The 26,419-nt window shown below is 51.4% G+C and overlaps 4 protein-coding genes across 9 annotated transcripts in view; 2 read left to right on the top strand and 2 right to left on the bottom strand.

The window, feature by feature from the left end:
• Nucleotides 1–879: 879 nt before the first annotated feature.
• FRS3 (fibroblast growth factor receptor substrate 3) lies at nucleotides 880–17,721 on the bottom strand. 6 transcript variants are annotated; one of them, XM_070456446.1, is made up of 7 exons: nucleotides 17,632–17,721; nucleotides 16,629–17,020; nucleotides 6,782–6,870; nucleotides 5,759–5,945; nucleotides 3,442–3,603; nucleotides 2,480–2,637; nucleotides 880–2,208 (listed from the first exon to the last, which is right to left on the bottom strand). In XM_070456446.1, exons 2-7 carry the CDS (start codon nucleotides 16,978–16,980, stop codon nucleotides 1,294–1,296), a joined length of 1,863 nt encoding a protein of 620 aa, XP_070312547.1. In that variant the 5' UTR covers nucleotides 16,981–17,020; nucleotides 17,632–17,721; the 3' UTR covers nucleotides 880–1,293. The 6 variants fall into 6 exon arrangements, with proteins under 6 accessions (XP_070312547.1, XP_020739939.1, XP_070312548.1 ...); XM_020884280.2 differs by lacking the exon at nucleotides 17,632–17,721 and adding an exon at nucleotides 8,657–8,800 and having other exon boundaries at nucleotides 16,629–16,711; XM_070456447.1 differs by lacking the exons at nucleotides 16,629–17,020; nucleotides 17,632–17,721 and adding exons at nucleotides 8,657–8,800; nucleotides 10,426–10,622.
• On the top strand, nucleotides 10,915–16,165 carry PRICKLE4 (prickle planar cell polarity protein 4). Its single transcript, XM_020884285.2, has 5 exons — nucleotides 10,915–11,441; nucleotides 13,385–13,528; nucleotides 14,182–14,289; nucleotides 15,053–15,190; nucleotides 15,483–16,165. The coding sequence occupies exons 2-5, from the start codon at nucleotides 13,397–13,399 to the stop codon at nucleotides 15,696–15,698; spliced, it is 594 nt and encodes a 197-aa protein (XP_020739944.2). The 5' UTR covers nucleotides 10,915–11,441; nucleotides 13,385–13,396; the 3' UTR covers nucleotides 15,699–16,165.
• A 50-nt stretch (nucleotides 17,722–17,771) lies between the features above and the next one.
• On the top strand, nucleotides 17,772–19,176 carry TOMM6 (translocase of outer mitochondrial membrane 6). Its single transcript, XM_070456452.1, has 3 exons — nucleotides 17,772–18,003; nucleotides 18,540–18,645; nucleotides 18,863–19,176. The coding sequence occupies exons 1-2, from the start codon at nucleotides 17,876–17,878 to the stop codon at nucleotides 18,634–18,636; spliced, it is 225 nt and encodes a 74-aa protein (XP_070312553.1). The 5' UTR covers nucleotides 17,772–17,875; the 3' UTR covers nucleotides 18,637–18,645; nucleotides 18,863–19,176.
• Nucleotides 19,177–21,970: 2,794 nt separating this feature from the next.
• USP49 (ubiquitin specific peptidase 49) overlaps nucleotides 21,971–26,419 on the bottom strand; it is a 36,831-nt gene continuing 32,382 nt past the window's right edge. Inside the window, exon 6 of the mRNA XM_020884278.2 lies at nucleotides 21,971–25,469. Coding sequence (XP_020739937.2) covers nucleotides 25,279–25,469 — 191 coding nt within the window. The 3' untranslated portion in view covers nucleotides 21,971–25,278. The remainder of the gene's footprint in view (nucleotides 25,470–26,419) is intronic.

Here is a 26,419-nt window from a genome sequence, read left to right as displayed (position 1 = left end):
CTCCTCCGCAGGGCCCTGAGTGCCTCATTAGAGACACTGGATTTTCTGGAGATTAACCACTCAAGGGTTTGAACCAGAAAGGGAAATTTTGAGGCAGGGAGGCTGGTGGGAGGAGGAAGAGGAAAGAGGCAGCCTCCGGATATGGAAAGGGAGCTTCCGCAACCACAGCCTCGGGCAGGGGGAGCGTGCAGCCCCGGGCAGAGGGGCCCAGGCAGGAGTTTGGATGTGCTGGCTCTGTGAGGGCCCCATCCCTGCAGTCGGTCAGAAATGCCCCAAAGAGCTCATTCCTAGGGAGGACTTCCCTGGGTAAGTCACACTTTGTAAGTCTGACTATTAGTTCTATATTACTGTTTTTTCCTTTTAAATTTTTTTTGCTTTTCCTGGGTTTTTAGTAAAGTCCTGTTTAAAGGTTCTAGTCTTGACCCTGCCAAGTGGATGGCGCTGAAGGAAGATCCGGGGTCCCCCTTGGGGCCAAGGTGGGAAAGGAGGGCAGTACCCAATCGGATCCACCTGGGGGCAGAAGGGGGACTCAGTGAGGGAGTCCAGAGAAGGTGAATATGGTGCAGCACCCCACCCCTCAGTTCCACTCCCACCGACTACAACCTCAGAGGGTCAGGGTAGTTTTTCTTACAGATCCCCTTTGGGTATCAAGGACCCCAGCTGTCCTGTCACTTTACTTTGACGGAACAGCTGTCCCTGGCAACTTTCAGTTCCGGGCCAGGGCTTCTTAGAGGAGAAAAAGAAATGATTGTTACTTGTCACAAAACCCACAATCACCCTAGAGTGAAGACCCTACCTCTGTGAGGCCTCCTGGACTCCCACCCAAGCACCATGCCAGAAAAAAAAAATTTCCCTAAAAAGGTGACGTCATCCACCACGTCAGAATTTAAAAATAATTATATTAATAATAAATATGTTAAATTACATTTAAAACAATAAATAGAAAAATAAACTGATAAATAAAATCAACAGGTACAAAATGTTTCCAAATTTCAACCAAAAAAACACACAGACGACAGACGCGACAGATGACAGAACGGGAGGGTGCTAATTGCCGTCGGGGGGCCCTTCACAGTTTACACCGCGGCTCCCTCCTCGCCTGGTCACCCTCTCCTGTCCCCAGCTCGGACACCGGGGGACTCTGCGGCTGATATCTTTGGGGACTCTGGCCAGTGCGGGAAAGCATCTGGCCCACCTCAGTGCCCTTCTGCGAAGCAGCCCCGAACCCCGGAGTGGGGGTTCGGGGCACGGGAGCGGGAGGCGGAGGCTGGGCCGGGCGGAGGAGGGGCGCCCCTACAGAGGCAGGTCGGTGCTGTTGTGCCGGGTTTTCCGGGCGGTCCCGTCGTCACGGGGCAGCGCCCTCTGCAGGTTAGACATGGCCACGGTCTTTTTGAGGTCGATCACGGCGTAGGAGTCTGAGCTTCGGGTCGGGTGAGTGGTGGGAGCAGGGGCTCGGGGGGCGGAGGGGTTCGGGGGCCCCTTGGGGCGGTCTCCACCCCAGCCCTTCAGCTCCACCTGGATGTAGTTGAGCTGCCTTGGGGGCTCCGGGCCCGGCCGGCGGAAATCAAAGTTGAAGACCCTCGGGGAGCCTCGGCGCCGGGTCAGCGGCACCGGGAAGCTGCCGTGACTGCGGAGGGCCGCCCGGGTGCTGGTGGGCTTCTGCAGTGGGGTCTCGTCCTCCTCGCCTTCCGGGAAGCCGTTGGAGGAAGGGGTGAGCCCGTCCCTGGAGTCTCCGTCATCCCCGGCCTCCTCCCCTGGCTGCGGGGCCTGGCTCTCCCACACAGGGGGCAGGGAGGGCAGGTTTTCATAGTGCAGCAATGCAGCCCGGCGCTGGGCCAGGCCGTTCCAGCCCGGCTCCTCCGGGCTCAGTCTCCAGCCCGCGCCCGGCCGCAACCCCCCGCTGACGTTCTCGTAGGTGCACTTGGGCTGGGCCTGGCACTCCGAAGGGCCCTCATTGTTATTGTTGTGGTGGGGGGCGTCCTGCAGGCTCGGGCAGAGGCCTTGGCACTTGGTCATGTGCCGCCGAGCCGGGGTGGGGCCCAACACGAACTTCACCTGGCCCGGCTGCAGGAACACCTGTGGGTCCCGCTGGTCGGGGCCCCGGGCCTGCGGCGCGAAGGGCGCCCGGCCCTCAGGCAGGGGCTGCAGGCAGTGCCGGCTTCGGCGCTGCTCCTCCTCGCTGGCTGGCGTGTTGACGTAGGTGTGGGACTGGGCGTTACAGTCCAGGGCGGGAGAGTCCAAGGGCAAGGAGGAAGCACAGAACGGGACAGGATGAGAGAAGGACGTGGGAAAAGGGCTGCAGTCTCCTCTTCCTTGTCCTCCAAACCTTTCAGGGAAGCCGACTCCCTTTTCTTGGGACAGGAAGGGGCCCTGTCCACTTTCTTCCCTCCCATGAGCCTCACCGGGAGGAGGTGCTGTTTTTTCCCATCCTCCACCCCCACCAGACCAACAGGAAGACCCTGGGCAGCGACTTGCTCACCTGCTCATCCGGGGCAATGAGGGCATGGGTGGATTCTTCACCAAGCGAGGGGTGTCGGAGGCTGCTCGTTGAGGGGCGCCGGGGTGTTGAGAATCGGGGACCCTCTCCTGGGCAGCCAGGGAAGCCATTGGAGAAGCTGGAGACGGTATAGCCTAGAGCTGGGCACACAGGGGACAAGGGGTCCTTAAACCACCTGGCAGCTACCTGCAGCTGTGTGTGTGGCAGCCTGGGACTCTCACAGGGAGACACTCCCAGGGTCCCCACGGGTCCACCCCACTGAACTGGCAGTCCCCACTGTCTTCACCTTGTGTCTGATCTTCAACTTCTGCCGTTCTTCTGAAAGCTCAGCTTAAACGCCACTTCCCCCATCACAGCCTTATCTGAAACACTTAAGGCACACCTTGCTGTCACTGAACTGACTCTACACTTCATTCCAGCTCTGCCAGTGAGCTCCAGGGAAGTTCCTCAAAATCAAGGACTGTGTGTCTATTTCTTCTGTCCCTCACAGGCCAGCCGATGGAGGGCAGGACACTGAGCAGGTGTTCGGTGTGATTCAGTGAATGAACAAGCAGAAATTGTGGGAACCTCTCCAGACAGCCGTGGGCAGAGATGCTGCACCAGCTGTCAGGAAAGGTATATGGGTATGACCCAGGAGACAGAAGGAAGGAAGCAAAACGGCTCCACACTGCCGTTTCCATGGAAACCCAATGTCTTCCTGTCTGCTCCCCGACCATCCGTCAATACAAGGCTCTGGACTTCCCAACCTCAGCTTGAGTCACCCGATTGGTCCAGGCCAGGACTTCTCCATCCCTGGGAGTTGCCTAATGATGAATGATGGTCCTGGAAGCCTGGCTCACCCAGCCACCCTCCACCTGCCTGCCTGACCCATGCCTCCAAGACCAGCGCTCCCTGCACCTATGCTTGTGTGTGCACTGGGGTGCTGAGGAGAGGGGTCTCCTCACCATTGGGAGGCTGGGGGGCCCGAGGGAGGTCAAGCTCAGCCGGGTGGCTGTTGCGGGTGATGATGACTGGCTCTTCCATCACATTGATGCTGTTGCACTGCATCAGATCCTGGAGGAGGTTGAAGATTTCCTCAGCCCTGGAGCACTTAAATGCAAATATCCCTGAAGAAGGAGAAGAAGAAATGAGGCTCCTCTGACCCTGCATCCTATAGGGGAGGACCAGAGAGGCTTAAAGGATGCACAGAGTTCAGGAAATGTCCCTGAACTTCAGTCCCAGGCCTGAGGGGTTAGGGTTAGCATACCAACTGTTCTTTGCACACTCTCCAACATCCAAGAGCCATGGGAGGAGCCGGCCCAAGGCCTTCACTCCCCTCCCCCAACACACACCATCCATTACCATCATCTTAAGATCTAGTGTGCTGTGCTTAGTCCTCAGTTGTGTCCGACTCTGTGACTCCAGGGACTGTAGCCCCCCAGGCCTCTCTGTCCATGGGGATTCTCCAGGCAAGAATACTGGACTGGGTTGCCATAGCCTCCTCCAGGGGATCTTCCCAACCCAGGGATCGAACCCAGGTTTCCCACATTGCAGGCGGATTCTTTACTGTCTGAGCCATAAGATCTGGTACTTCAACTATATTTCTCTGAGATTAAATCATTTTCATAAGGATGTATGTCCACAGGGGTGAAGGAAAGTGAAGTAAAAAATCAAAGTGGAAAGAATGGTGTCTGATGAGTGACCCTCCACCTCACCTGCTACCCCTTGCTCCCCAGAAAAAAAGAGCTCTGCCAGGGCCCCAGCCCTCAGCTCTATGCCCAACAGTCTCTAAGCTCTTTGAGGGTGGGAGGGTCTGTCCTGTTCACTGTATACTTAGCCCAGTGCCTGGCCAGAGAGTGACTACTGTGTATGGGCTTCTGACTTCACAGAGCTTGAACTCTGGTATAGAAAGGAAGGATGGGCCATCTAGCTAAAGGACAAATATGGCATGGCAACCACTGTGGCTCCTCCATGCGGGTACCCTTACAGCCCCTCAAACTCCAAGGCAGCAACGCATGGTCCTCAGCAGGATTGGACTGAGGATGCATGACTCAAGGAATCCAAAGATGTCCTTGGGGTGTTGGGCCAGCCTGGGATTCTGCATCCTCCTTTGTAACAATGGGGACCAGGACTCAGGGAAGCTAATTGGGATGTGCATGTGGGTATCCACACAAAGACAAACTAAGCTGGGGTGTCAGGTCTGCAGGAATGGAATGAAAAGGGTAGAAGGAAGGAGAAGAAACAGGACTATTCTTTCCTCATTCTATTCTATTACATCTCATTACAAGATATGTCAAGGGCTTAGAAAAGGCTGAGAACGACTGGAGTTTTAGAAGAACCCTGTGTTGAGATCTATGGTGCTCCTCTGAGATCCCCAGTTTGGATTAAACCCTACCAGGAGCAGAGAGGCCCCTTCCTCCCCTCTCGCTGCTCAGCCAACGTTAACTGCCTCTGCCTCTTGAGTTCTACAGTAAGGTGCATGGAGGGGAGGGCTCCCCCGGCCAATGCAGCCACAGAGACGCACTGCTGTGCTTGCGGCCTCGTCGGAGGAGCTTGCTAGTTCCATCACTGCCATCACAGCCCCACACTGCACTGAACACAATCCCGTGGGGGATTCCTTCTGGCAGCTCAGCTCAAAGACAAGCCCAGACCATGCCTGCCCTTCAAAGAGCAATGGCTGGCCCCAGACTTAACATCATGGAACAACCCACTCCTCCCTGACCTCCAGCTGCAGGGAGAAAGGGGAGGAAGGCTGAATATATCACACTCCACTGCCCACAGGTGACGGGAGACAAAGATTAACCTTGTGAGGGTTACTCCGTACACTGTGGACCCCTCCGAATTTATCATTCTCACCCCACACAGGCCCAAGGCAGCGAGTGCTCCTGCCTGACCTTTCATTATACACAGGGACCTGGGCATATGATGTGGGGCTGTTTGCTCTTACTGAGGGGGCAACAGGGACCCTGAAACTAGAGTAACAAAGGGAGGAGCTTGCTTTCCCACGCAGGCACTGCCTGGGACCACTGCCTGCTTCCCATGGGTTGTGCAACAAATGCCCCCACAAAGCCATCCAGGCTGGAGCCGCAGTGACTGAAGAAGCACCGGCCTGGGAGTCCACTTAGTTCTGTGCGCCTTTGGCCATGACCCTTCCCTTCTTTGGGCAACACCTGCCAAGTCAACAGACTTCCCTACTGACCTTCCAGCTGCGACTTCCGGCCACAGAACCTGTTCCCCATGGACAAGTCCCCATCCCAGCGTGGGGCAGGAGCTGGTACTCACCCTGGCCAGTCTGACACCGGCGGCCACTCTCAAAAGAGAAGAGGTTGGAGTCGTAGCCATAGCGCCGCAGGCAGAGGTAAGGCCAGCGGACAGCCTCGCGCCGATGCAGGTGCAGCACCAGCTCGCTCTGGGTCAGCTCCATCACTCCGGAGCCCAGCTCCACGCCCTCATCATCCACGTTCGTCACCTGGCAGGGGCAAGGGACAGAGGGGTCAGTGACTGAGCCCCTCAAGTGTGTGTCTGGGTCCGCGAGCCACTAGCAACGCCACACGATTACTGGGGCACGGATGAGGCAGTGTCAGTGACCCAAGACAATTCTCTAGGCTTTAGTTGTGTCATTTGGGCAGTGCAGGGAGGGGTAGTGAGTTGACCCCTAAGGTCAGAGAGTTAGACATCCAAGGTTAGATGACCCCAAATGGTCCATGGCTAGTATACAAGGACCATATGTTAATGCGAGAAAAGGTTTCATTGTGAATTAGCATCGTAAGACCCGGGGAGAGTCAAATCCAAGCAGAACAAATACAAAGGCCTCCACCCTCTCCCCCAACTGAAGGACCTTGCTGAGGGCTCCCTCTTCTGGTGAGCGAGAGAAACCTGGGCTTCAAGATGCGGGGGTGAGGAGGAGGCGCCCCCTACAGGAAGTGGAAGGAGTAGGGGGTGCACACAGGTCCATTGGGCCTGGCCTCAGCCTCCCAAAGCAAGCAGCAAACTTAACATTGCAGACTTTTGTTGTTTAAAGATACACTGACAGGAGTGAACGTCGTGCTGAAAGCACAATCTTTACTACTCTCAGCATTTCTTCATTCTTAGTTAAGACTAAGAGCTGCAAAAACGGCAATGAACTGAGCCTGTTTTCCTTGGGCCTGCTCAGAGATCCTGAGCTTGAGAATTCTTAATAAAAAATCTTAAAAAGCCCACAGCCTCAGGAGGTCATTCCACCTTCTCTAGGCAGGCAACTCGACAGCTTGGGCAGAACCCAGGAGGCCATTCTGGGTATGTGGGAAAGGAGGGGGCTGTGGGTACCTTGAACTTGGTGGGGTGGTTGTCTGAGACGCTGTCTCGGTTCAGGCAGCTGCAGCAGCTCCCCATGGTGTCAGAGCAGCCTGCCTGCCCTAAGGAAAAACACAAATGACAGTAAAATCATCAAAGCCAGCTCCCCAAAGCCCTGCTCTGGGGAACTCTGGCAGAACCAACCTGCTGTGATCACCTACTCTGTCCAAGACTCACAGTCCCTTCCTCAAGGAATTCACACTCTCAATCCAGGGCCAGACACACACTGGATAAACATTAACTTGAGTTAGGATGTGTTAAGGATTAATGCTGATGGGGGGATGGAAAGAGCTTCTCAGGGGTAACGTTTGACCTGGACCTTGAGAAGTATGTAGGATTCTTACTGACATATGAGGGAAGGGCAGCCTGGGCAGCATAAAAAACATGGCTGAAAGGAGGGACCTAGAGGAACGGATCTGCATCAGGAGCTGGGTGCCAGCCGGGGGCCTCCTCCAGATTCAGCAAAGAAACTAGGTGGGGAGTCCCAGACACTTTGGCCTGGAACTTTCTCCTGTTCCTCCTGTCCCACCTCACTCAGACCCTCTCTTTTCCTTTCTTACTACCACCCCAACATCTCAGTTCAGTTGTTCAGTCATGTCTGACTCTCTGCGACCCCATGGACTGCAGCATGCCAGGCTTTCTTGTCCATCACCAACTCCCAGAGCTTGCTCAAACTCATGTCCATTGAGTCAGTGATAGCATCCAACCATCTTATCTTCTGTCATCCCCTTCTCTTCCTGCCTTCAATCTTTCCCAGCATCAGGGTCTTTTCCAATGAATCAGTTCTTTGCATCAGGTGGCCAAAGTACTGGAGCTTCAGCTTCAGTCCTTTCAATGAATATTCAGGGTTGATATCCTTTAGGATTGACTGGTTTGATCTCCTTGCAGTCCAAGGGACTCTCAAGAGTCTTCTCCAACGCCACAGTTCAAAAGCATCAATTTTTCGGTGCTCAGCTTTCTTTACGATCCAACTCTCACATCCATACATGACTATTGGAAAAAGCACAGCTTTGACTAGATGGACCTTTGTTGACAAAGTAATGTCTCTGCTTTTTAATATGCTGTCTAGGTTGGTCATGGCTTTTCTTCCAAGGAGCAAGCGTCTTTTAATTTCATGGCTGCAGTCTCCATCTGCAGTGATTTTGGAGCCCAAGAAAATAAAGTCTGTCACTGGGTTTACTGTTTCCCCATCTATTTGCCATGAAGTGATAGGACTGGATGCCATGATCTTCATTTTATGAATGTTGAATTTTAAGCCAACTTTTTCACTCTCCTCTTTCACTTTCATTAAGAGGCTCTTTAGTTCCTCTTCACTTTCTGCCATAAGGGTGGCATCATCTGCATATCTGAGGTTATAACATCTATCTCAAATTTATTTTTGATGTTCTCTTCAAATGAGATGTTATGTTATGGTTAAGAGATACATTCAGATGATAGAAATTGAAAATAGACCACTATTTTCACAACCTTGAGTAGGCAGTTCTTCATTAAAAAAACAAACACTCGGTTTGCTCCCCTTTGTCCAAACGGGAGACCAGAGGCCTTACTATCTGGTTTTTCCCTCTCAGATTACAACACTCAAATTAGACGTCACCACATTTGGGCCTGTGGCTAGAATGGAAATGACATCACCAGGCCACAGTGACCTAAGGGAGCAAGCAAACCCATGGACCAATCCCAACCAGAAATTATGGGTTTGCAACTTGCTGCAAGAAATGAATCGGTAGGACTAGATACCTTCTAGAACTCCCATTCAAAGTGTAAAGTCTTGAACAATCCTGACCTGCACCCTCAATTCCTCCCAACTTGGGAAATTCTAGAAAAGTGGCTCCTATACACAGGTCTCACCTCACCCAGGCCATCGGAGAGCTGACCATGGGAGGGGCATGGGGAAGGACCCCCACTTTATTCCCCCTGTTCTTGGTGGGGTGGCATGGCAAGCAGTCTGCAGAGAAGTCACTTGGATCTCCCTGGGATACACCTGGGGCTCACCTAGCATAGGAGACAGAGACCACAGGTTAGTGGAAAATTTCTATCCTCACCCCTCAATTGTTAATGAAACTGACTTGCTGTCAGTCCATCCCACCGGGATATCCATTCCAGGCTCTAATGGGATATAAATGCCAGTGAAGAAAGATCAAGGCCAAAGGGACCATAAATTCTAAGCCCCATAGGCCCTGAGAGGGAAAGACTCCCCTGGAAACAGTGACTTTGAAGTCCGAGAGAGGCCAGAACATTTTAAGTCACTTCTAGACGCTCTCTGAATCCTGTTACAACCAATACCAAGATTATCACCTTACCTTTGCAGAGAACTTAACTCTACAGAGAGCTCTCTCAAGAAGATACGAAGATGTATTGGAAAGAGCAATGGCTTAAGATTCAGGAAACCAATATTCTAGTTTTTATGTTCCTGCTAAGTATCAGAAAGAGTCTGCAAAGCAAATCCTCCATCGCCACCCACAACTCCCACCCCAAAGTCTTTAAGGGAAACAGCTTTCCAGTTTTTGTGGGGAACAACTGTAAACTATGAAGCTTCACCTCTAGAAGTAAGTACATAGGACAAACACCACTAAAATCAACATTTTCCTCTTCTAGGACAAGCTCCTTCAATCTCACATTTGGAACCTTGATAGACTTTCTGTTCTCCAAGCTCCAAAAGGCCTATAATTTAACACAAATGCTATCAACCAAAATTTCAGTAATCTGAGCCCGAGGTGGACAAGTCAACAAGCCAGGACCCTGGAGATCCTTGAAATCCCACCCTCCTGCTCTGGAAAAACAAGGTCATTTCCCAGGGCCCGAGGTGCTCTGCATCTTTGGGTACTTTCCAGGTAAAAGGACCCCTGCCCTCTGTCTGGCCTGCTCTCTGGAAGGGGCAGCAGGCTGAGGAAGATGTGCACAGCTGGGTAAAGACGCGCAGCTGGGTAAATACTGGGGCTTGAGCCACCAACAGGGAGTCTGGGGGTGAAGCCAAGAACGGCAGGGTGCAAGGTGAGGGAGGACGCTGCATCTTTTCCTGTTTCCTTCACTGTTCTTAAAGACTCCAGGACATATGACAGCCCAGCTAAGGGGGTGACATCGGGTGACAGGAGGAGAAGGCTCTGCTCTGAGACAGGTGTGGACTGGGAGTAGGAGTTTGAGGTTATGGCGGCTCAAAACATGTGAGATGGATTGGGGAAAGGAGGAGAAATGCTTTGGATTTGAGCACGGTGCAAGGAGAATGGAGGAGCATGAAGACTCAGAAGAATTTCAGGACGGTGGAAGCATCTGGATTCATCCCAGAGAGAATGGTCGTTCTGGGGGCGTAGCAGGGGAATTTGCAGGAGACAGGGGTTCTCGGGACTCCAGGACACGCGAAGGTGTGTCGGGGGTGGGGATAGGGTGGTTCTGGGAGGTTAGAGGCAGATTTAGGTAACAGAGTTGCCGGGAATTTCTAGATGCCGGGAAGGAATAGGGGAGGTCAGGGCCGCGCGTAGTCCCTAGATCCCCGCCCCCAACCCCGGGGCTCCACCGTCCGCCCTCCCGGTACTTCCTCGGGAGGGAGCGGCGACTGCGGCGAGGCGCGGTGCGGCCTCGGTGGAGCCGCCTCGTCCCAGCCCCGCCGCACCCCGACTCACATCGCCCCGCGGCCCGGGCGGCGCCGGGCCCCGCTCCCGGGTCCCGCTGCAGCAGCCGCCGCCCGCCCGGAGCTAAGGCCTCCCCGCCCCGCGGCGGCGGGGTCGGAGGTCACCGGCTGCACCAACGAGACGCTGCGGGCAGGCGGACCCGATCGGGGGCGACCGGCGCGCAGCCTAGAAGGTCCCTTTGGAGGACTTTGCAGTACGGCGCAGGGAGCATGCGCAGACGCCAGAGGGCGCTCCGGGCCAGCGGCAGAGCTCGCCTCGTGGGGACGGGGCGGGGGCGGGGCTGAGGGGACCAGAGGTGGGACCAAAGGTTTCCACTCCCAGGATAAGAAAAAGGACCGGAGCCGGGGGCGGGACCGGGGAGAAACTCGAAAGATGGGGGAGGATCTTGAAGGGATGGAACAGGGAAGGGTAGTACAAGGGACCCCAGAAAGGGGCTGGGGACAAGGGGGAGGGAACTAGGTGGGGGTGGGGACACACAGACAAGGGCGGGCCTAGGAGACCAGAAGGAAGGTCTGGGGGGACCTGCAGGCTTCGGAAGGTGTTCTGTTCATCGAGTGCTTGAGGACCCGGCATAACGATGGCTCCTGGGTGTCTGCTCAGCGCCCGCAGAGATGCGGTTCCAGGTCTAAACCCACGGGCGTGGGGCAGTGGAGCCTGCACCGTTTTCACCCGAGATCCCTCAAATGCTTTCCTTCACTAGGCAGCTCTAGGCCCCTCCCCGAGCCGTCGGGCCCTACCAGCCCCGGAGAGGCGGATGGGGCCCGCGGGGCGGGGAGGGTTTGCTGGGAGAGGAAGCGCCGCGCTCCCAGGGGCGGGCAGAGGCGAGCGCCTAGATCTGGAGGTGGAGACTGGGTGAGGGGCCCGACAGCGGCGTCTGTCCTGAACCGCCCAGACACCAGCGCTCAGCAAGGGTGAGACCCCAGCGGAGTCCCGTCCCCTCTCCTAAACTTAAGCAGCCGGACTGGGAACCCCAACTGACGGGAACCACACCGCGTCCCGCTTCGGAGGTGGGCCCCGAGAAATCCAAGAAAAAACTTAGGGGTCTGTCAAGATGGCATTTGGCAGGACCAGAACCTTTCTTCCTCTCACTGTCCGGGGAAATCTTTCATCCCTTACACCCCACCCCCCAATTTCCCAATCCCTAGCCTCTGCCCTTCAGGGAAGTAGAACTCCTGAGCCCGTTTACACCTGCGCCCGACGGGGAGGGGGTTCAGTCTTGTCTTATTTGTAAGGGGGGGGAGGAGAATTCTGGAAGGAATCTAGCATGTTAGTAAGATGGAGTCCAGTGCTAAGTGAACGTGGAGTTCTGCAGTCCTGGGGTGGGGACTGAGGGTGAGGCGTGAGGACTGATTTCTGAGCGTTGGTCCTGTGTGAGACGATTTCATGCAAACTAGAACCTGGAAAAGAGGGTCTCAGTCCCCTCCTGGCCCTGAGTGTGAACAGCCCATCCCGACTGTTTTCCACAGGAAAGCTGACCTGGGGGACAGAACAGGAAGGGAGCAGATGGGTGTGGGGCCAGGAAGCTGGGGAGGGTGGCAGACGGGAGGGCTCGGGGCCGGGAAGCCATAGAATGTTTATGGTCCAAATCCTGCACCCAGCCCTAAAACTGGGTCTTACGGAGGCTAGGGATTTGATGATCCCCTCTGGTGCCCTGCTGCCATCCCAGCTCTCAAAGGCAACTTCCTCCTCTAAAGCTTCCCTTAGCCTTCTCATGTGACTAATTTCTAATGTAACTAACTTCTCAGGCAAGTTAGTTAACCTCAGTTTGTTTCAACCGCAAAATGGGATAATAGAAACTACTTCACAGGATTGTTGTGAGGATGGATTATGTAACATGCTAGAAAAGTCTCTGCATGCAGTGGGTGCTAAATCGCTTCAGTGGGTTGCCATGCCCTCCTCCAGGGGATCTTCCCCACCCAGGGATTGGACCTGAGTCTCCTCTGACTCCTGCATTGGCAAGGGGCTTCTTTACCAGTAGCACCACCTTGGAAGCCCCAGAAAAGTCCCTGGCACAGAGTAAATATTCTAGAAAAGTTTTTTTTTTTTTTTTTCTTCCTAGGATGCTGTGTCTATCTGCCCAGAATCCTGGCCCCATGCTGGCTGGTTTCATCGATGACTGACCCAGTAGACGATGAGCTTGTTGTGGGCAGGGCTCATCCCTTTACCACTTCAGTAGTCACCTCCCATCTCCAAGATAATGTAGCCATAGCAGGGCTCACCCAGAGGAAGGCTAAAGAATTGCACTTAGAATTATCCAGTGAAGTTGCTACTAGAGATAGACGATAGAAGCATAGGATTTTCATCTGTCCTGGAAGAGCTGATAGACCAGATGAGGAGCTGAGAGAGGCACAGTGGGCAAAGAGGAACATTAGGTGAAAAATCTGGGGACACTCACTGTACCTATTTCTGGAGCATAGGGGAAGGTGAGCTGGTATAGGCTGGAGAGGCTAAGAAGGGTCTCCTGGTGAAGTGGTTCTTTCACCTGGCTGAAGCCTACAGCAGGAGAAGTGGGAAGAGATGAGGAAGCAGGCTTCCTGGGTGCGAGTGCCCAGTGAGGAACGGTGGGAGTTATGACTGGGAAGGTGGGGAACAGGGGCCAGTCCACCCAAAGGCTCACGGGGAAAGCGGCTTGTCTCCCTCTTCCATTACAGGCCTCTGCTTTCCTCCATCCCAATGCTGGGAGACCTAGAATTGGAGCTTCAGAAACTCTGGAGCTGAAAGCTTTGGCCTCAAGATCTGACTCTGCCATTTACTAGCTTTGTGACCTTGAGCAGACCACTTACACTTACTGAGCCTCAGTTGGGCCATCTGTAAAATGGTGACCAGAATACTACCTAACTCATGTAGTTGATGGGAGGACTGAAGGAGATAATGCCTGTAAAGCACTTAGCCTGCCTAGCGCATTGTTATGGTCAAATAAATGGGAGGCCTCTTGCTGTTTTCCATACAGACTTTACCACCAATGTCACTGCTGAATTCTGGCTGGCCCCACCGAGTAAAGAGGTTGGCCTCTCCGGAGCTGAATCCACCAGTCAACTCAGACAGCAACCCAGACCACATGCCCAAGGAGGACCCTGAGGAGACTTCTGCTCAGGTGAGAGGAGTCCTGCCCTTCCCTCTGAGATTGACATCCACTTCATCCTTTGGACCTCTTCCCATTTCCACTAAGTGGGAGGTAGTTAGCCTTTGTGCCCAGCTTCTTGCAGCCCTTTTCCTTTGCAGGAATCCCTGTTCCTATAGCCCCCTCAGAACACAGGGGTTCAACTTCTCTATCTTATTTTTTTTTTTCCAATTTGGTTGTGCTGTACAGCTTGTAGAATCTTAGTTCCCCAACCAGGGATTGAACCTGGGACCTTGGCAATGAAAGCGCAGAGTCCTAACCACTGGACCACAAGGAAATTCTTCAACTTCCTTAAACTTATTCATACGTATACATGAATTCTTTCCTATGGGGCTTATGTTGGCAAAGCAGAACCCAGGGGGTTTGGCCCTAAGGAGTGAAGGGGGTGATTTCAAGCATAAGAAGGGAAGATGTTTTGGGGTGTGTCCCGCTAACTTGCCTCAGTAAGACCACAAACACGAGAATCGATCAACTGTCTTTGTGATCTTGAAGGAAGATTCTCCAAATTCAGGAGAGGGTGGATATTGTTCCGGATTGATGAAGAGGTGGCAATGAAGGAGGGAGGGCGGAAGGGGAGGCAAGGACAAACCAAGCTCTGCCCTTCTCCTTTTGCTGTGTTTCCTCAGGATCCTGAAGTTCTGAGCTGGGGGCACCCTGGCCTGGACACCACCCCAGCCCCCAGTTGGCCTGGGCTCCGGAGCCTCCTGCAGCAGCTCCCTCCACAGGACAGCGATGTGGGCCTCCCTCTCCCCAGCTTTCCTCTCTCTGGCCTCCCTCTCTTTACTTACTGTGGGAAGAAGCGAGGTACAGAAGGGAGGGAGGCACAAATTTACGGCCAAGATATGCCACTAATTGGGGGAAGTCATCCCCCAACCCCTGGCCTAAGCTTTCAGGTCTACATAATGTGGGCAGTGACATCTGCTCTGCCCACCACCATGCTTAGCTGAAGAGCAAATGAGAAAATGAACATGACCAGCTTTTGAACCTGATAATGGAATGTACAAATGTAGAGCGTATGGTGGTTAAGTATTTATTGAGGCCCCTATGTGTGCCCAGCCTAAAGGTTTACAATTCAATCGGGGAGGCGAGGCAAGAGAATATGGAATAGGGGAAATCCAGTGGGAAGTGATATTGAGCTACAGCTCATTGGGAGCCAGGATCTAAATACTGGGTTGGCCAAAAATTCCATTTGGGTTCTTCCATTCGATGTTACTGAAAATCCTGAATGAACATTTTAGCCAACCCAGTACAGGAAGATGGGCTAAGTGCTATGGGGCCGTCAGGACCTGAGCGATCACCATTCCTTGGGGAAATGAGACACAGGTGAATGGACTCCACCTCTCTTCCATCTCCTCAGTGCTCATCTGCGCTGTTATTTCCTGCAGCTCCTTGAGGTTTTACAGTCTTTGACCAAACAACTAAACCCCCTCTCTCCAGTCAAACTTCAATCTTGCCTGCTGGGGCTCTCCCAGTTACCGTGGACACCTATTTCTGCAGGAGCGCTACTGCCTGGCCCTTGCGGAGGAGGAGCTGGCCGAGCTGCGGCTCTTCTGTGCCCAACGGAGGCGGGAGGCCCTGGGACAGGGGGTGGCCCGCCTGGTACCTCTCAAGCTTGAAGAATGCACCTGTGAAAATGTATGTAACACCCGACCTGGCCACCACATTCCCCTTCCTCCTCTCTTTGCCCTCTCACTGCTGCAGAAGGGGATGGCTTTGGGGACTTCGGAGAGGAAAAGGGGCTTGGGGATTGACAGTTTGGCAACATTCAGGAAAAAGGGAAACCAAATGTAGGGCTTATTGGTGGAGCCTGCAGTGGAGGTAGGTTTGCTGGAGGTGTGGGAAGAACATTTAGTTTTGGGGTTGGGATGGAAGAGCTTGGAGGGTGGCATACACAGCCTGTGACCAGCCCAGCACCCACGCCCCGCAGTGCAGGCAGCGGCTGAGGCCAGGGGAGTACGGAGTGTTTGCAGCTCGGGCAGGAGAGCGGCGCTGCTGGCACCGGGCTTGCTTTGCCTGCCAGGCCTGTGGCCAGGCCCTGATCAACCTTATCTACTTCTACCACGATGGGCGTCTTTACTGTGGCCGTCATCACGCAGAGCTGTTGCGGCCGCGCTGCCCGGCTTGTGACCAGGTACAATCTTGAAGGGAGGGGCTGGAGGGGGTCTGCCCAGGGTTAAGAGTGGCAGGGTGCAAGGGGACGCCTCTTTCAGTACCATGGACTCGGGAACAGAGAACTGGAAACCAGCCTGGGACTTCTGTATTTGCCCTGCTCTGACTTTTGAGCTCTGGGCACCTGGGACCCGTTGCCTCCCACCGCAAGCAGAGTCCCCCCAATTTTCTTGGACTGAATCCCTCCAGAGCAGGGACTCTAGGACAGACGATCATCCCAGTACGCTAGTGCTGTGCCTGCTCCAGCGAGGAACTCGTTCAGTGTCTGCACAAGAGGCAGTATGGAAACCTGGGTTGGGCGTCCAGGCGACCCGGGTCGCACTTCTTCAGGATGTGCCACCTGCTAGCTGGGGGATCCTGGCTAAGCCAATCAGCCCTCCCCGCGTCTGAGAGTGTTTGAGTAGATTAAATGGGAATGTCTGTAGACGTGCTTTAGCGTCACCTGGGTATAAGGCGTGGTTATTGGATGAATGAATGAGTGAATGAATGAATGAACCGTTCCCCTCTCCCTCTCTCAGCTGATTTTCTCCCGGCGCTGCACCGAGGCCGAGGGACGGCGCTGGCACGAAAACCACTTCTGCTGCCAGGACTGCGCCGGGCCCTTGGGCGGAGGACGTTATGCCCTGCCGGGGGGCGGCCCCTGCTGCCCCAACTGCTTTGAGCGTCGCTATTCGGATGCGGGTTCGAGTCCAGCCCCGACACTGGAAAGCAGGGCGTCCCCGGGTAAGGGAGGAGAAGGTGAAGATCAAAGGGGAAGGGGGCAGCGGCTTGGGCTGGGCTGAGGGGGGTGGTTCTCCCGGGCTGGGACCCTCACCCCGGTCCCACGCCGTCCCGCCCCTCCAGCAGCGCCCCCGTCCCCCCCACCGCACCCCCAGACCCGAGCTTCGGGGCCCGCAGCTCTCACCGCGCGTCCCTGGTCGGCGCGCTCCGAGGGCCTCCAGAACCCACCCCGCGCCGCCGTTGGGGCTGCGGCGCGGGACTCGCTCCTGGGCTGGGGCCGCGGCCGCCCTCTGCTGGGCGGAGGCGGGGAGGGGCGGGAGCCGGGAGCAGACCCACGGCGGCGGCGCGCACGGCTCGGGGCGGGGCAGGAGGCTGGGCCCGGACTGGGACTGGCTTCTGGCCGCTGCCCCGCCCGAATCTGGGAGAAGTAGACTCGCGGCTCTGAGATGGGCGTTTCTGACCCCGCCCGGAACAGGAGAGGAGGGGCTCTGCAGAGCTGGAGATCCGGACTGCGCCCAGCCGAATGCCGCGATCATCTCCCGGGTAACCCTTCTCGCCACTGCCGCCAGCTCCAGTCTGGAAACAAGGAGCGGGATGCTTGGATCCAGCGCAGAGCAGGAGTATCGAGCTGGGGACCACACGGAGGCATGCCAAGGGCAAGCGCAGGGCCGCCTAGAGACGCCCCTTGATCCCGAGGAGGATGCTCCCTGTCCCACCTGCTCCTCTTCCTCTGAATCGGAACCCGAAGGCTTTTTCTTAGGCCAGCGCCTTCCCCGGCCCTGGGAGACCCCGGCCCCTTTCCGAACCGAGGACAGCGACACCTCCAGGAGGCATTGTACCATTTGCTAGTGGCGCAGCCTGGAGAAAGGGGGGCTTAGCGGGTGTGTGTGTGTGTGGGGGGAGGGGGGGTGTGATCTGTAAGGCGAGAGAGCGAGGCTCTCCTACCCCTCTAAGTCCTAGACTGAATGCCATCAGGACCAAGTCTGGAGAGGGGCGGCGAGATGACAGGTTTGAGTGCTTCCTCTCAGCCCGCGCACTTTATGACTCTTCATGGAGACTCTCGGAGAAGCCCATTCCTCAAAGCTACGCATCCCCAGCTGAGTGCCCCTGCCCCACCCCCACAGGCTGCGCGGCCCCATCCCCAGCGTCCTCCTCCCGAACCAATGAAGTGATCACTCGGAGAACACCTGGACTGTGAGCGGGTGCGCCAGCCGAAGGCCAGGAGCGAGCTGGAGGTGGAACCCGACTAGGGAGACTGGAGCGGGGCGGCGCTCCATCCCTGGCCGAGGTGGCGGACGCGCATCCGGGAAGTTAGCCGCGGCGCCCTCTGTCTGCCGGTAGCCGGCGGAAGTGTGAGGCCGGAAGTTGCGTGATCTGTCGGCGCCCGCCCGGTGCGTGGTGAGCCTTCCTACGGATCGCGTAGTTGCTGCCATGGCTTCCAGTGGGGCAGGCGTTACCGCTGCGGGCTCAGCAAATGAAGCTCCCGAAATTCCAGACAACGTGGGGGACTGGCTTCGGGGCGTCTACCGCTTCGCCACCGACAGGAATGACTTCCGGAGGTAACCGAGGCCCGGGGGCTCGGTCCCTCTCCGGCCCTTCGCGCGCGTTATGCGTACCCCTGGATTTCCCTTCCTCCGGGCTGGTAAATCCTATTTTTTTTACACCACCCACATCTTGGCCTCTTTGTGGCTCTGGCTGTGCTTTGCTGAGGTCCTTGATCGGGAGGATTTCCGTGCTGCCGAAGCACTTTTTTCAGTCATCGGGCTCTGTCTAGAGAATCTGCTCACGGGGACCCTGGGGGAGGGGGCGCCAACAAACAGGCTTTTTTTTGCCCCTGGACAAGTGTTTAATTGGCCTTTGCGTTTGACCCTGCTCTTATTAGACGTAGAAACGAACCTTAAATAACCATGTGGTCTTGGGCAACCTATTATGTACCGATCAGTGCTCCTAAGATTCTGAAGTGCTTTTGCCTCAGGAGGGGACGGTTTCCTCCTGTGTGTGATGATGGGAACCACCCCCACCCCCCAAGTCGCTTGTTAACCAAAGACACGTGACTCGGTGACCACAGGGTTAATGGGATGCGTTCTTTTTCTAGGAACTTGATTCTCAATTTGGGACTCTTTGCTGCTGGAGTTTGGTTGGCCAGAAATTTGAGTGACATTGACCTAATGGCACCTCAGCCTGGAGTCTAGCCTGTGAAGGTAAGCACTAACCACTGTTCTTTTAGAAGTCCTAGAGCCTGGGAGAAGAAATAACTTAGATCAACTGTTCACAGACTAATAGGAAAGAGACTTGACAAAAGACCCTTGGCTGTTCCTAGTTAGATATATTTCCAGATGTTGCAAGGGCTTTGAGTCTCTTAGTAATTTTCACTCCAGTAATTTTACGTTTCTAATGCCACCTGTTGTCTGATTGCAGACACATGGAACCCGTGCTGTACTCGAACTCTTCAAAAACAGCCTCCAGTCTGTGACCATCACAAGACTTGCCCTGCTGGCCGCTGAAGGTTGATCCAGAGGGCACCTTCCCTTCCCTGCCTGCCTGCCTTCTCTTTGCTGAGTCCACTCAGGACACCCTTCTCTGGTCAGCAGGCAGCCTTCAGCTAAAGTGTTCTTCTGTTCTGTAAAATGCTGTACATAGTTCCTAAGTTCTGCAGGGGATTATCTTTGCTCTTGTCCTGAGGAATAATCTAATGGTATTTTAACAAATAAAGCGTGTACACAAAGACATTTTATTTTTTTAATAAGAAAACTTCAGCTTACAAAAACAAGATGTAAAAAGTCAAGATTTACAAAAATCATAAAAACATGATTTATATTTCACACTCAAAAGAGACAGGAACAAGTCCCAATCATGGATTTAAACAGATGGTTTGCTTCATAGTAAAAGAAAAAAAGAAATGGAAACTAGCCACCATACAGTGATGTTAGCATAGGTGATAGCTTATTCTTGAGGAATTTCCATTTTTGAGCAGGACTATGGGAAGAAGCCATTTGGTGTTGCATAGCATTTCAGTGCACCAGGTGGGTTTTCCAGGCACCAGGGAGGCATTGTAACTATAATACAGTGGGATTTGAGGGCAGTAATGTGCAGGTGGAGGCAAGGTGTGAGTAAGCCTGGGCAGTGGGCTCTGTAGCGACACTGCTTGAGGAAGCTGCTTCCTTCACAAGTAAAGAGATATTTTCTGACCCTAAAATTCAGGGTAGTGCCACTGTCCAGGAATTTGGGGTTCTTTGGAAATGGAGTATGTAAGAAACTGGCATGGAAAGAATGATGTAGGCTTAGAAAGGTGTGGGCAGAGAGACAGGCTCCCCTTGGCAATTTTTTCTAGTTGATTTGCTCTACTAGGTGTTTAAAAAATATACATACTACTTTTTTGTGCCAAGTCTCCTCTGGAATTAGTATGGGATTAAAGGACAAGAACTGGGAAGGAGGGTCAGTATAAATGTACCACAGTGGCCTGATTTTAAGTTGACAGGTGTTATCTCTAGCAGTCTGTTCACTAAAGGTAAATAGAATAAAATGGTCCTTCTTGACCCTGCTGGCGTAAATCTGGTTAAGAAATCTGTTAAGAGAATTAGGTTTTTTATATGTTAAAGAAAAGCACCATTTTCTTATGAGCTCTAATCAGGGAGGTCCTGTCTGTTAGGAGAAAGGAGTTTGAGTCTGTATGAATTGAGGCCTGTGGCTGGCTTAACATGAGGTCAGGATCCTTTAAGAATATACATAGGGATCACAGATGCTCTGGCAAGTTTATATCTTACTAGGCTGTTAAGATGAGGAAAAGTAACATACATTAAGTAAGGCTTGGGTTTGAAGCCATCGCCCCCCAAATGGTGACCAGGAAGGAAACTTTTGAGCCCCGTCAGAATTGCATCAGACCACTGCTAAGCCTAGAAATACCAGCACCTGTTGTTCTTTATAGGAGTGAAACTTACATCCTTGAAGTCCGCTACCTGAGCTACTCATAATTGTGAAAAGTTCTATTTGATAGCAATTTTCAAAGGTAAAATTCAAAACATGACCAAAATTAAAGACATGGCAGCTTCCAAAAGCATAATTCAAGTTTCACTTAAAATGTAATGTTTTAGCTTCAAGTAACAGTGTTGCAATTGGTTTATAAAGCCATAAGCTGATAAGGTAAAGTTTCATTTCAACTGGCTTAATTCCTGAAAATGATAAGAATTTAGCAGGTTAAAGGTACCAAATCTACACCAAATTTTGATGGATAATCTATGAATTCTGTAAATGAAAATCCTGGCTTTCACCATTTCAACACATTTTTCCTCAAGGGAAGTCAGTTTTACATCCTGTCATGAGCTGTTTAGCCCAGGCTAGTTAACACTACTCTGAAAATCTCCTACACTATCTAGTTAGATCTGAAATAGAAATATGCCAGCAGTAGTATGGAAACAGTCCACAAAAATGACCATTCACTTCAGTGCTCTAGTGACTGAGGTGTGCTTAGAGCGGTGTTTGGGTTGAATACACAGTGGTTAAAGTCAAAGTCTTAGACCAAGAAAATGGTTATTTAAACATGGAAGATAAAAACTAAACTCACAGTCATATTTAGAAGGCGCTTTTCAACTTTAGTGCTAACTTCAAAAAAGAATCAACCACCAGGGAGATGCATACTTACCTGGTAAGGAAACTAAGTGGCCATGGGAGGTTTTATTCTAAAGATACAGCCTCCTCACCTAATTAGGCCAGTCGTTAGGCTGAGGGACCCAATTATCAAATGTGCTTTGAGTAAGCTTTTTAAACACCCTTTGGTGAAGACTCAGGAGCTCAGTGGAAACCTTGAGGTGGGAGTAAAAGGAACACTCTGTTTACAGCCCTGCAGGTGAGTAGGCCGGGTCTTCTCTTCCACAGCTACTCAGTACCGTCCCCAGTGGGACTGGGTTGCTGGGACAGGTTCTTTGAGCCTTCGTTTTTGCATATTACACAGTGCACTGGCTTGCCTTAAATCTAAAGGTTCACATATAGGGGATTGTGTTTTACACTGCTTCCTGAAACTTTGTGCAAAAGAACTTCAGAACTAATGAAGGTACCACTTCAGGAGGAATGGTTTTTGTTTGACTTGTACCATATGTTGCCTAGCATTAGAAAAACTAAAATACCTTTTTCTGAACATTTGTGCTCTCCCAACCAGCTGGAAAAGTAACCCTTCCACTTAAAAGATAAAACCTCAGATAGGGATATGTTTAGGAAGGGGAAGCCCTCCCAGCCTGATTTTAAAAAGGCCTGAGTTAATGTTCGGAACATAAAAGGGGTGGTATAAAAGAATAGGGTATATAGTTTGCCTTGAAAAGGGGACATTGATGAATAATTAAACACAAAGGTTTTGGACATTACAGTAGAATTTTCAGAACTTGCTGGTAATAATTTGCTTTCACACACACAAGATACGACATGTTTTTAAAAAGTGATACCAAATGTCCTTTACACTATACAGACCCATTTGCCACTTGAAATGACAAGAAAGAATCCTTTCCCTTAATCTTTTCAATCCCATGCAAACCATAATTAGGTACAAGGCACCAACTTTTATGAATTGTATAAAATTAGTTCACAAAGCTTTATCAGTACGTAAAACAAACTCCATTTCTCACCCCCCCCCCCCCGCCCACCCATATCCCACCCCACCCCCCCCACACCCAACCAAGTCTTCATTCTGTACTACTGTCAACCTCTCACGTTTATGCTGGGACCTGGTTAGGGCTGTGCCCCACTGCCTGCCAACCCACCTCATTAGTTCTTACACTTGGATGGAACTGTAATCATAGCCAGAGTGGAAAACGCACAATCGTTGACTCTAGAAACCTTGACATTAAAAACAAAAATAAACTCTGCTATTGAGTCCATAGGACACATTAACACTTCTATAGTTCCCAATTTTATTCATGATATTTTAAGAGACATCTGGAAATTCTTTACAGTGTGGCACTGTCCCCGTCAGCCTGAGAGGGACTGGATCAAAGCAGGCAAGAGGTCTGCCATCTTGAATAAGAGCTTCAGTTCCTAGCCATTGAGGGCATTCCTAATTTTTTTTTTTTTTAACACTAGCATGAATGCTTATCTCCGAGGCAACCACAAGTATGAGGGTCAAGCTAGATTGAGGTAAAAATTTGAGGGCCAGGGTGCATTCATCTTGGCTGGCTACAGCAGAAAGTAAACACACCAGCCAACTACACAGGGTTCCTAGAACAGGGCTGTAACTACTTGTCTGGGAGAGAAGCAGGCCCGTAAGGTTCAGTTAGGAGATCTTGGATTTGATTTGGCAGCATCTAGTCAACTTCTACCTGGTTCTTATTTTCTTTACAATGTTTTGACTTAAAGTAAGATGCAACTAAGAAATTCATCTACTTCCAGTATGTAAATAAATTAAAGGCAAAGGGACATTTCCCTCACAACAGCCATTGGCTTATGCAGCAGGAAACTCTTTTCTTTAATAAAAATCTCCATAAATACTAACTTCTCAACAGCGTCTATTGCTGCTGCCTCTGGGTACCTGAGGTGTCTGACTGCAAGGGCACCTTCAAGTGTGTGCAGCTCTTTGAGGACTCTGGTATTGGTTTCTGTTCCAACTCACTTCAAATGATTTTATTAATTTGAAGCACTTACCCTATTAATACAAAGTCCTTAGTCTGCTTAATTCTTAACTTTTGGTATAAAACTTTTTAAAAATTAAATTGGAAGATGTTTTAATTTTCCATGAGATGTTTATTTTTCTCATTCCCCCCACCCCCAGACAGCCTGAGGGATTTAGTAGATGCTGTATTTTTCCATTTGTCAGTTCTCTTTTTCTAGAATAATAAATATAGCATTCAGTGAAAGATGAGGCACAATTTATATTTTCCTTCCCTTTTTCTTTTTTTTTTAAAGTCAGTGCGCTTTTCTCTTGCCACAAAAGGTCATCACCAATCATACCAACTTAAAAATGTGGATCTAGAGACTACAGCCTCATATCAGAGCCTCTGGCAGCATGGGCGGCAGTGACACTTTAAAACAGTGTCCAGGTGAGGGTAAGCCCGGGCCAAGCTTGTACAAAGAAGCCTGCAGTAGACAATATAAACTAAATAGCATAAAAAATGCCATACGCTATCGCTTCCAAATAAAAGCTAAATATTACAGAAACCTCACAGTGTTGGAAAAAGCAAGTTTAATTTAAAGTATAGTCACTCCCTTTCCTTATCACGGTGAGCCATTTTCTGTCTGATTTCCTCCAAATCTGAGTGCTGTCTGGCAGGGCCTATGGGAGAGTTCATCTCAAAAGAGGTCAGCAGCAAATGCTATACAGATCTGCTTGGGAGATGTGGTCCTGCAACATTGCTAACGCCACGCCCCTCACTCCCCAACTTCCCACCCCTCCCCAAACTTCCTTCACATCCACTCCCTTCAGGTGACAGCTGCACTTCTACCCGAACGTTAACATGACATGCCCAGTCAAAAGATGAGCATTCCGAGTGACAGGCTGAGGCGCTGTGGCGCTCCCACAGTGAGAGTTATGGTCGCATTCACTTTACTAGTGAGTCAAAGTGAAGGACCGAGGAGGGAAATTCAGTGGTGCCCGACAGGGCAGAGGGCTTCTATCTGGACAATTTCACACCACTTAGAAACTGACCCAGTTTAAAAAAGAAAAACATATCTTACTAGCACTGAAGTGAAGGACAGGGCACTTGCTTTTTTTTTCTGATGGACTGAGGGTGTGTGGGTAAAGAAACATTAGGGATTAGCAGATTTTGGAGGAAAACCGGCCAGGGGTGTCAGCAATAAACTGTTCAGACATACAGGAGGAAGAGTCCTCAGCCTTTGAAAAGCAAAAGCTCCCACACCTTGTGAACAGGAAATAAGCTGCAGGTTAAGAAAAGCTGCATGTTGTACCAAGATGAGAACGGGGAACAGGCATTTCGATAAGCCCTGGACCACTGGCTCCCCCACCCCCACTCTCTGAGTTCTGAGAAAGCCTCAGAAACCTGACCTAAAAAGACCAATTTAAACCAAACTGCATGCTTGCCCTAGACCTGAACCAGGAGTTTGCTACAGAACTGGGTGTCCAGGAGTGCACTTAGGCTAAGCGTGCCACAAAGAGCATGTCATGTGCCAGTTTCTTGCTTCCCCATATGAACTGCTCCTTCATTAGAATGAAGGGATGTTCGTGCCATCTCAGAAGATGTGGAATGATTAAATGACAGCAGCAGCCAGGCAGAATACAACAAGTGAAAAACCTCCACTTTGCATGGAGAACTTTGCTCCATGCACCTCCTTCCATTCTTCAGCTGCTATCTCCTAAAAAAGGAAGTCGCTAAATTTTCAACCTTTGAGGACTACTTCTTCTGTAGGAAAAAGTCCTGACTTCACCTCCCGCCTTGGAACCAATCCTGTCCAGCAAGCTGCCAGCCCAGGGCCCCTCCTTGCCCTCCAGTGCTCTGCTGAAGGCTGCTCACGTCAGGAGGCTCTTCCGGTGCTGCAAGGGGTCCTGATTAGCAGGGGAATCACATAATAGGAAGAAAAAACAGATGGATATGACCAACTCACTCCCTCTTTCCTCCACCCAGATCCCTCTATATTCAGAAGCAACTGTTGAAAGAGTCTTCATAGAAGTTACTCCTTTGATTTGCTTTAACAAAGGAGGGAATTTTCTAAACCCATGTAAAAGAAAGTGACTACAGATTTTGTGATAGGACACCAGTCACCCGGCACCTTCTGCTCTAGACCCAGTGAGGCAAACATAGTAATCTGTTCCTGTAGTAAACCTTATTTCCTGTAAGAGGAAAGATGTACCAATACCAAGAGTTTAAAAGCAAGTCAGTCCTTGATAATGTGCCTCCCATTCAGGGGAAGGTCCGTGGTCTGCCCTCATCGTTGTTGCTGGAATGCACCTGAGTTTGGAGTTGGGTTTCTGAGATTCTTGCATTGCCCTGAACTGTTCTCTGAGTGTAAAAAAGGATGTAGGCTTGAGTTTTGCACACTTCCTCGACACTGCATACATTCAGCTTTGAGTCATTGCAGTGGACCCAAAAACCTAGGAAACCAAATGAAAGAAAGAGAAAATATGACTACCCAACTTAAATTTCAATCAGCAGGCAAACGAGGAGATGAAAAAAGGGACAGAGAAGTTCTGAATAGAGCCAACCTTTGATTGGTGGTGGTGGAGGAAGAGATAAGTAAATGAAACCAACAGACTTCCCTGAAACCATTGGTTTTAGCCCCACAAGCCCCATCACAATATTGCTTACAGTATTGACTAATTTTTTCCTCATTTCATTCAGGCTTTTTCACTGCCCATTAGGGACTTATACAAAGATAGACTGGGGGCTAAGAGATGCGAAAAGAAGGGGGAAGAGAGGGGAAATGTACATAGATATAGGTATGGAAGGAAAGGAAACCTTAGAAGGAATAAAGTTATTTTTCAAAGGCTCACTCTGGCAGCCACCCCAAGGGCTGAGGGGTTCAAAATGGGTAAACTATTAAAAACACATCCACAACCCACCTGCCTTAGTGCAGTAGCTAGGAGGCTCTGTTCTGAGAGACAAGGACTGAAAGAAAGCCCCTTGGGAAGGGGGCCCTTGGATCCTCACACCTCCCATGTTAAAGAAGGTAATCAGGACATATACTATGTCCGTTACAATACTTGTAAATACTCAGAAAGTGTCCTCAGCTTTACTATGAGCTGATGCTAGTGAGACTCATACAGTATGAATATGACCACGGAGTAGCTAGGTCATACTATTTATGCAAAACCAAGAAGGAAACAGGTCTGCAGCAGAAGTATTAATAACAGCTATAACCTCTAGCATTAATTGACCATTATGTGCTAGGCAGCATGCTCAGCACTTTTACATGTTAGTTCCCGTCAATTCTTAGAAGAGTTAAATGTTGTCACTTAGTGATATATTCAAAATTTGAATCCATCTTTCATAATTCTTTCCACTGGATTTTAATGTATGTAATATCCCCCTACAGATTAAATAA

The sequence above is a fragment of the Odocoileus virginianus genome, chromosome 27 (genome assembly GCF_023699985.2).
Source record: "Odocoileus virginianus isolate 20LAN1187 ecotype Illinois chromosome 27, Ovbor_1.2, whole genome shotgun sequence".
NCBI classification, from domain to species: Eukaryota; Metazoa; Chordata; class Mammalia; order Artiodactyla; family Cervidae; genus Odocoileus; species Odocoileus virginianus.
The sequence above is the reverse complement of the archived record's forward strand: the minus strand, read 5'-3'. Positions and strand labels throughout refer to the sequence as shown.

Coding starts and splice junctions, on each gene's coding strand:
- TOMM6 (XM_070456452.1), top strand. CDS start 17,876: ATGGCTTCCAGTGGGGCAGGCGTTACCGCTGCGGGCTCAGCAAATGAA. Junction 18,004..18,539: donor GACAGGAATGACTTCCGGAG/GTAACCGAGGCC, acceptor TTCTTTTTCTAG/GAACTTGATTCTCAATTTGG.
- FRS3 (XM_070456445.1), bottom strand. CDS start 17,286: ATGGTACAATGCCTCCTGGAGGTGTCGCTGTCCTCGGTTCGGAAAGGG. Junction 6,871..16,628: donor GCGCCGACCAGGGACGCGCG/GTGAGAGCTGCG, acceptor GTTTTTCCTTAG/GGCAGGCAGGCTGCTCTGAC. Junction 5,946..6,781: donor ACCACCCCACCAAGTTCAAG/GTACCCACAGCC, acceptor TGCCCCTGCCAG/GTGACGAACGTGGATGATGA.
- PRICKLE4 (XM_020884285.2), top strand. CDS start 13,397: ATGTCACTGCTGAATTCTGGCTGGCCCCACCGAGTAAAGAGGTTGGCC. Junction 13,529..14,181: donor CTGAGGAGACTTCTGCTCAG/GTGAGAGGAGTC, acceptor GTGTTTCCTCAG/GATCCTGAAGTTCTGAGCTG. Junction 14,290..15,052: donor TCCCTCCACAGGACAGCGAT/GTGGGCCTCCCT, acceptor CTATTTCTGCAG/GAGCGCTACTGCCTGGCCCT.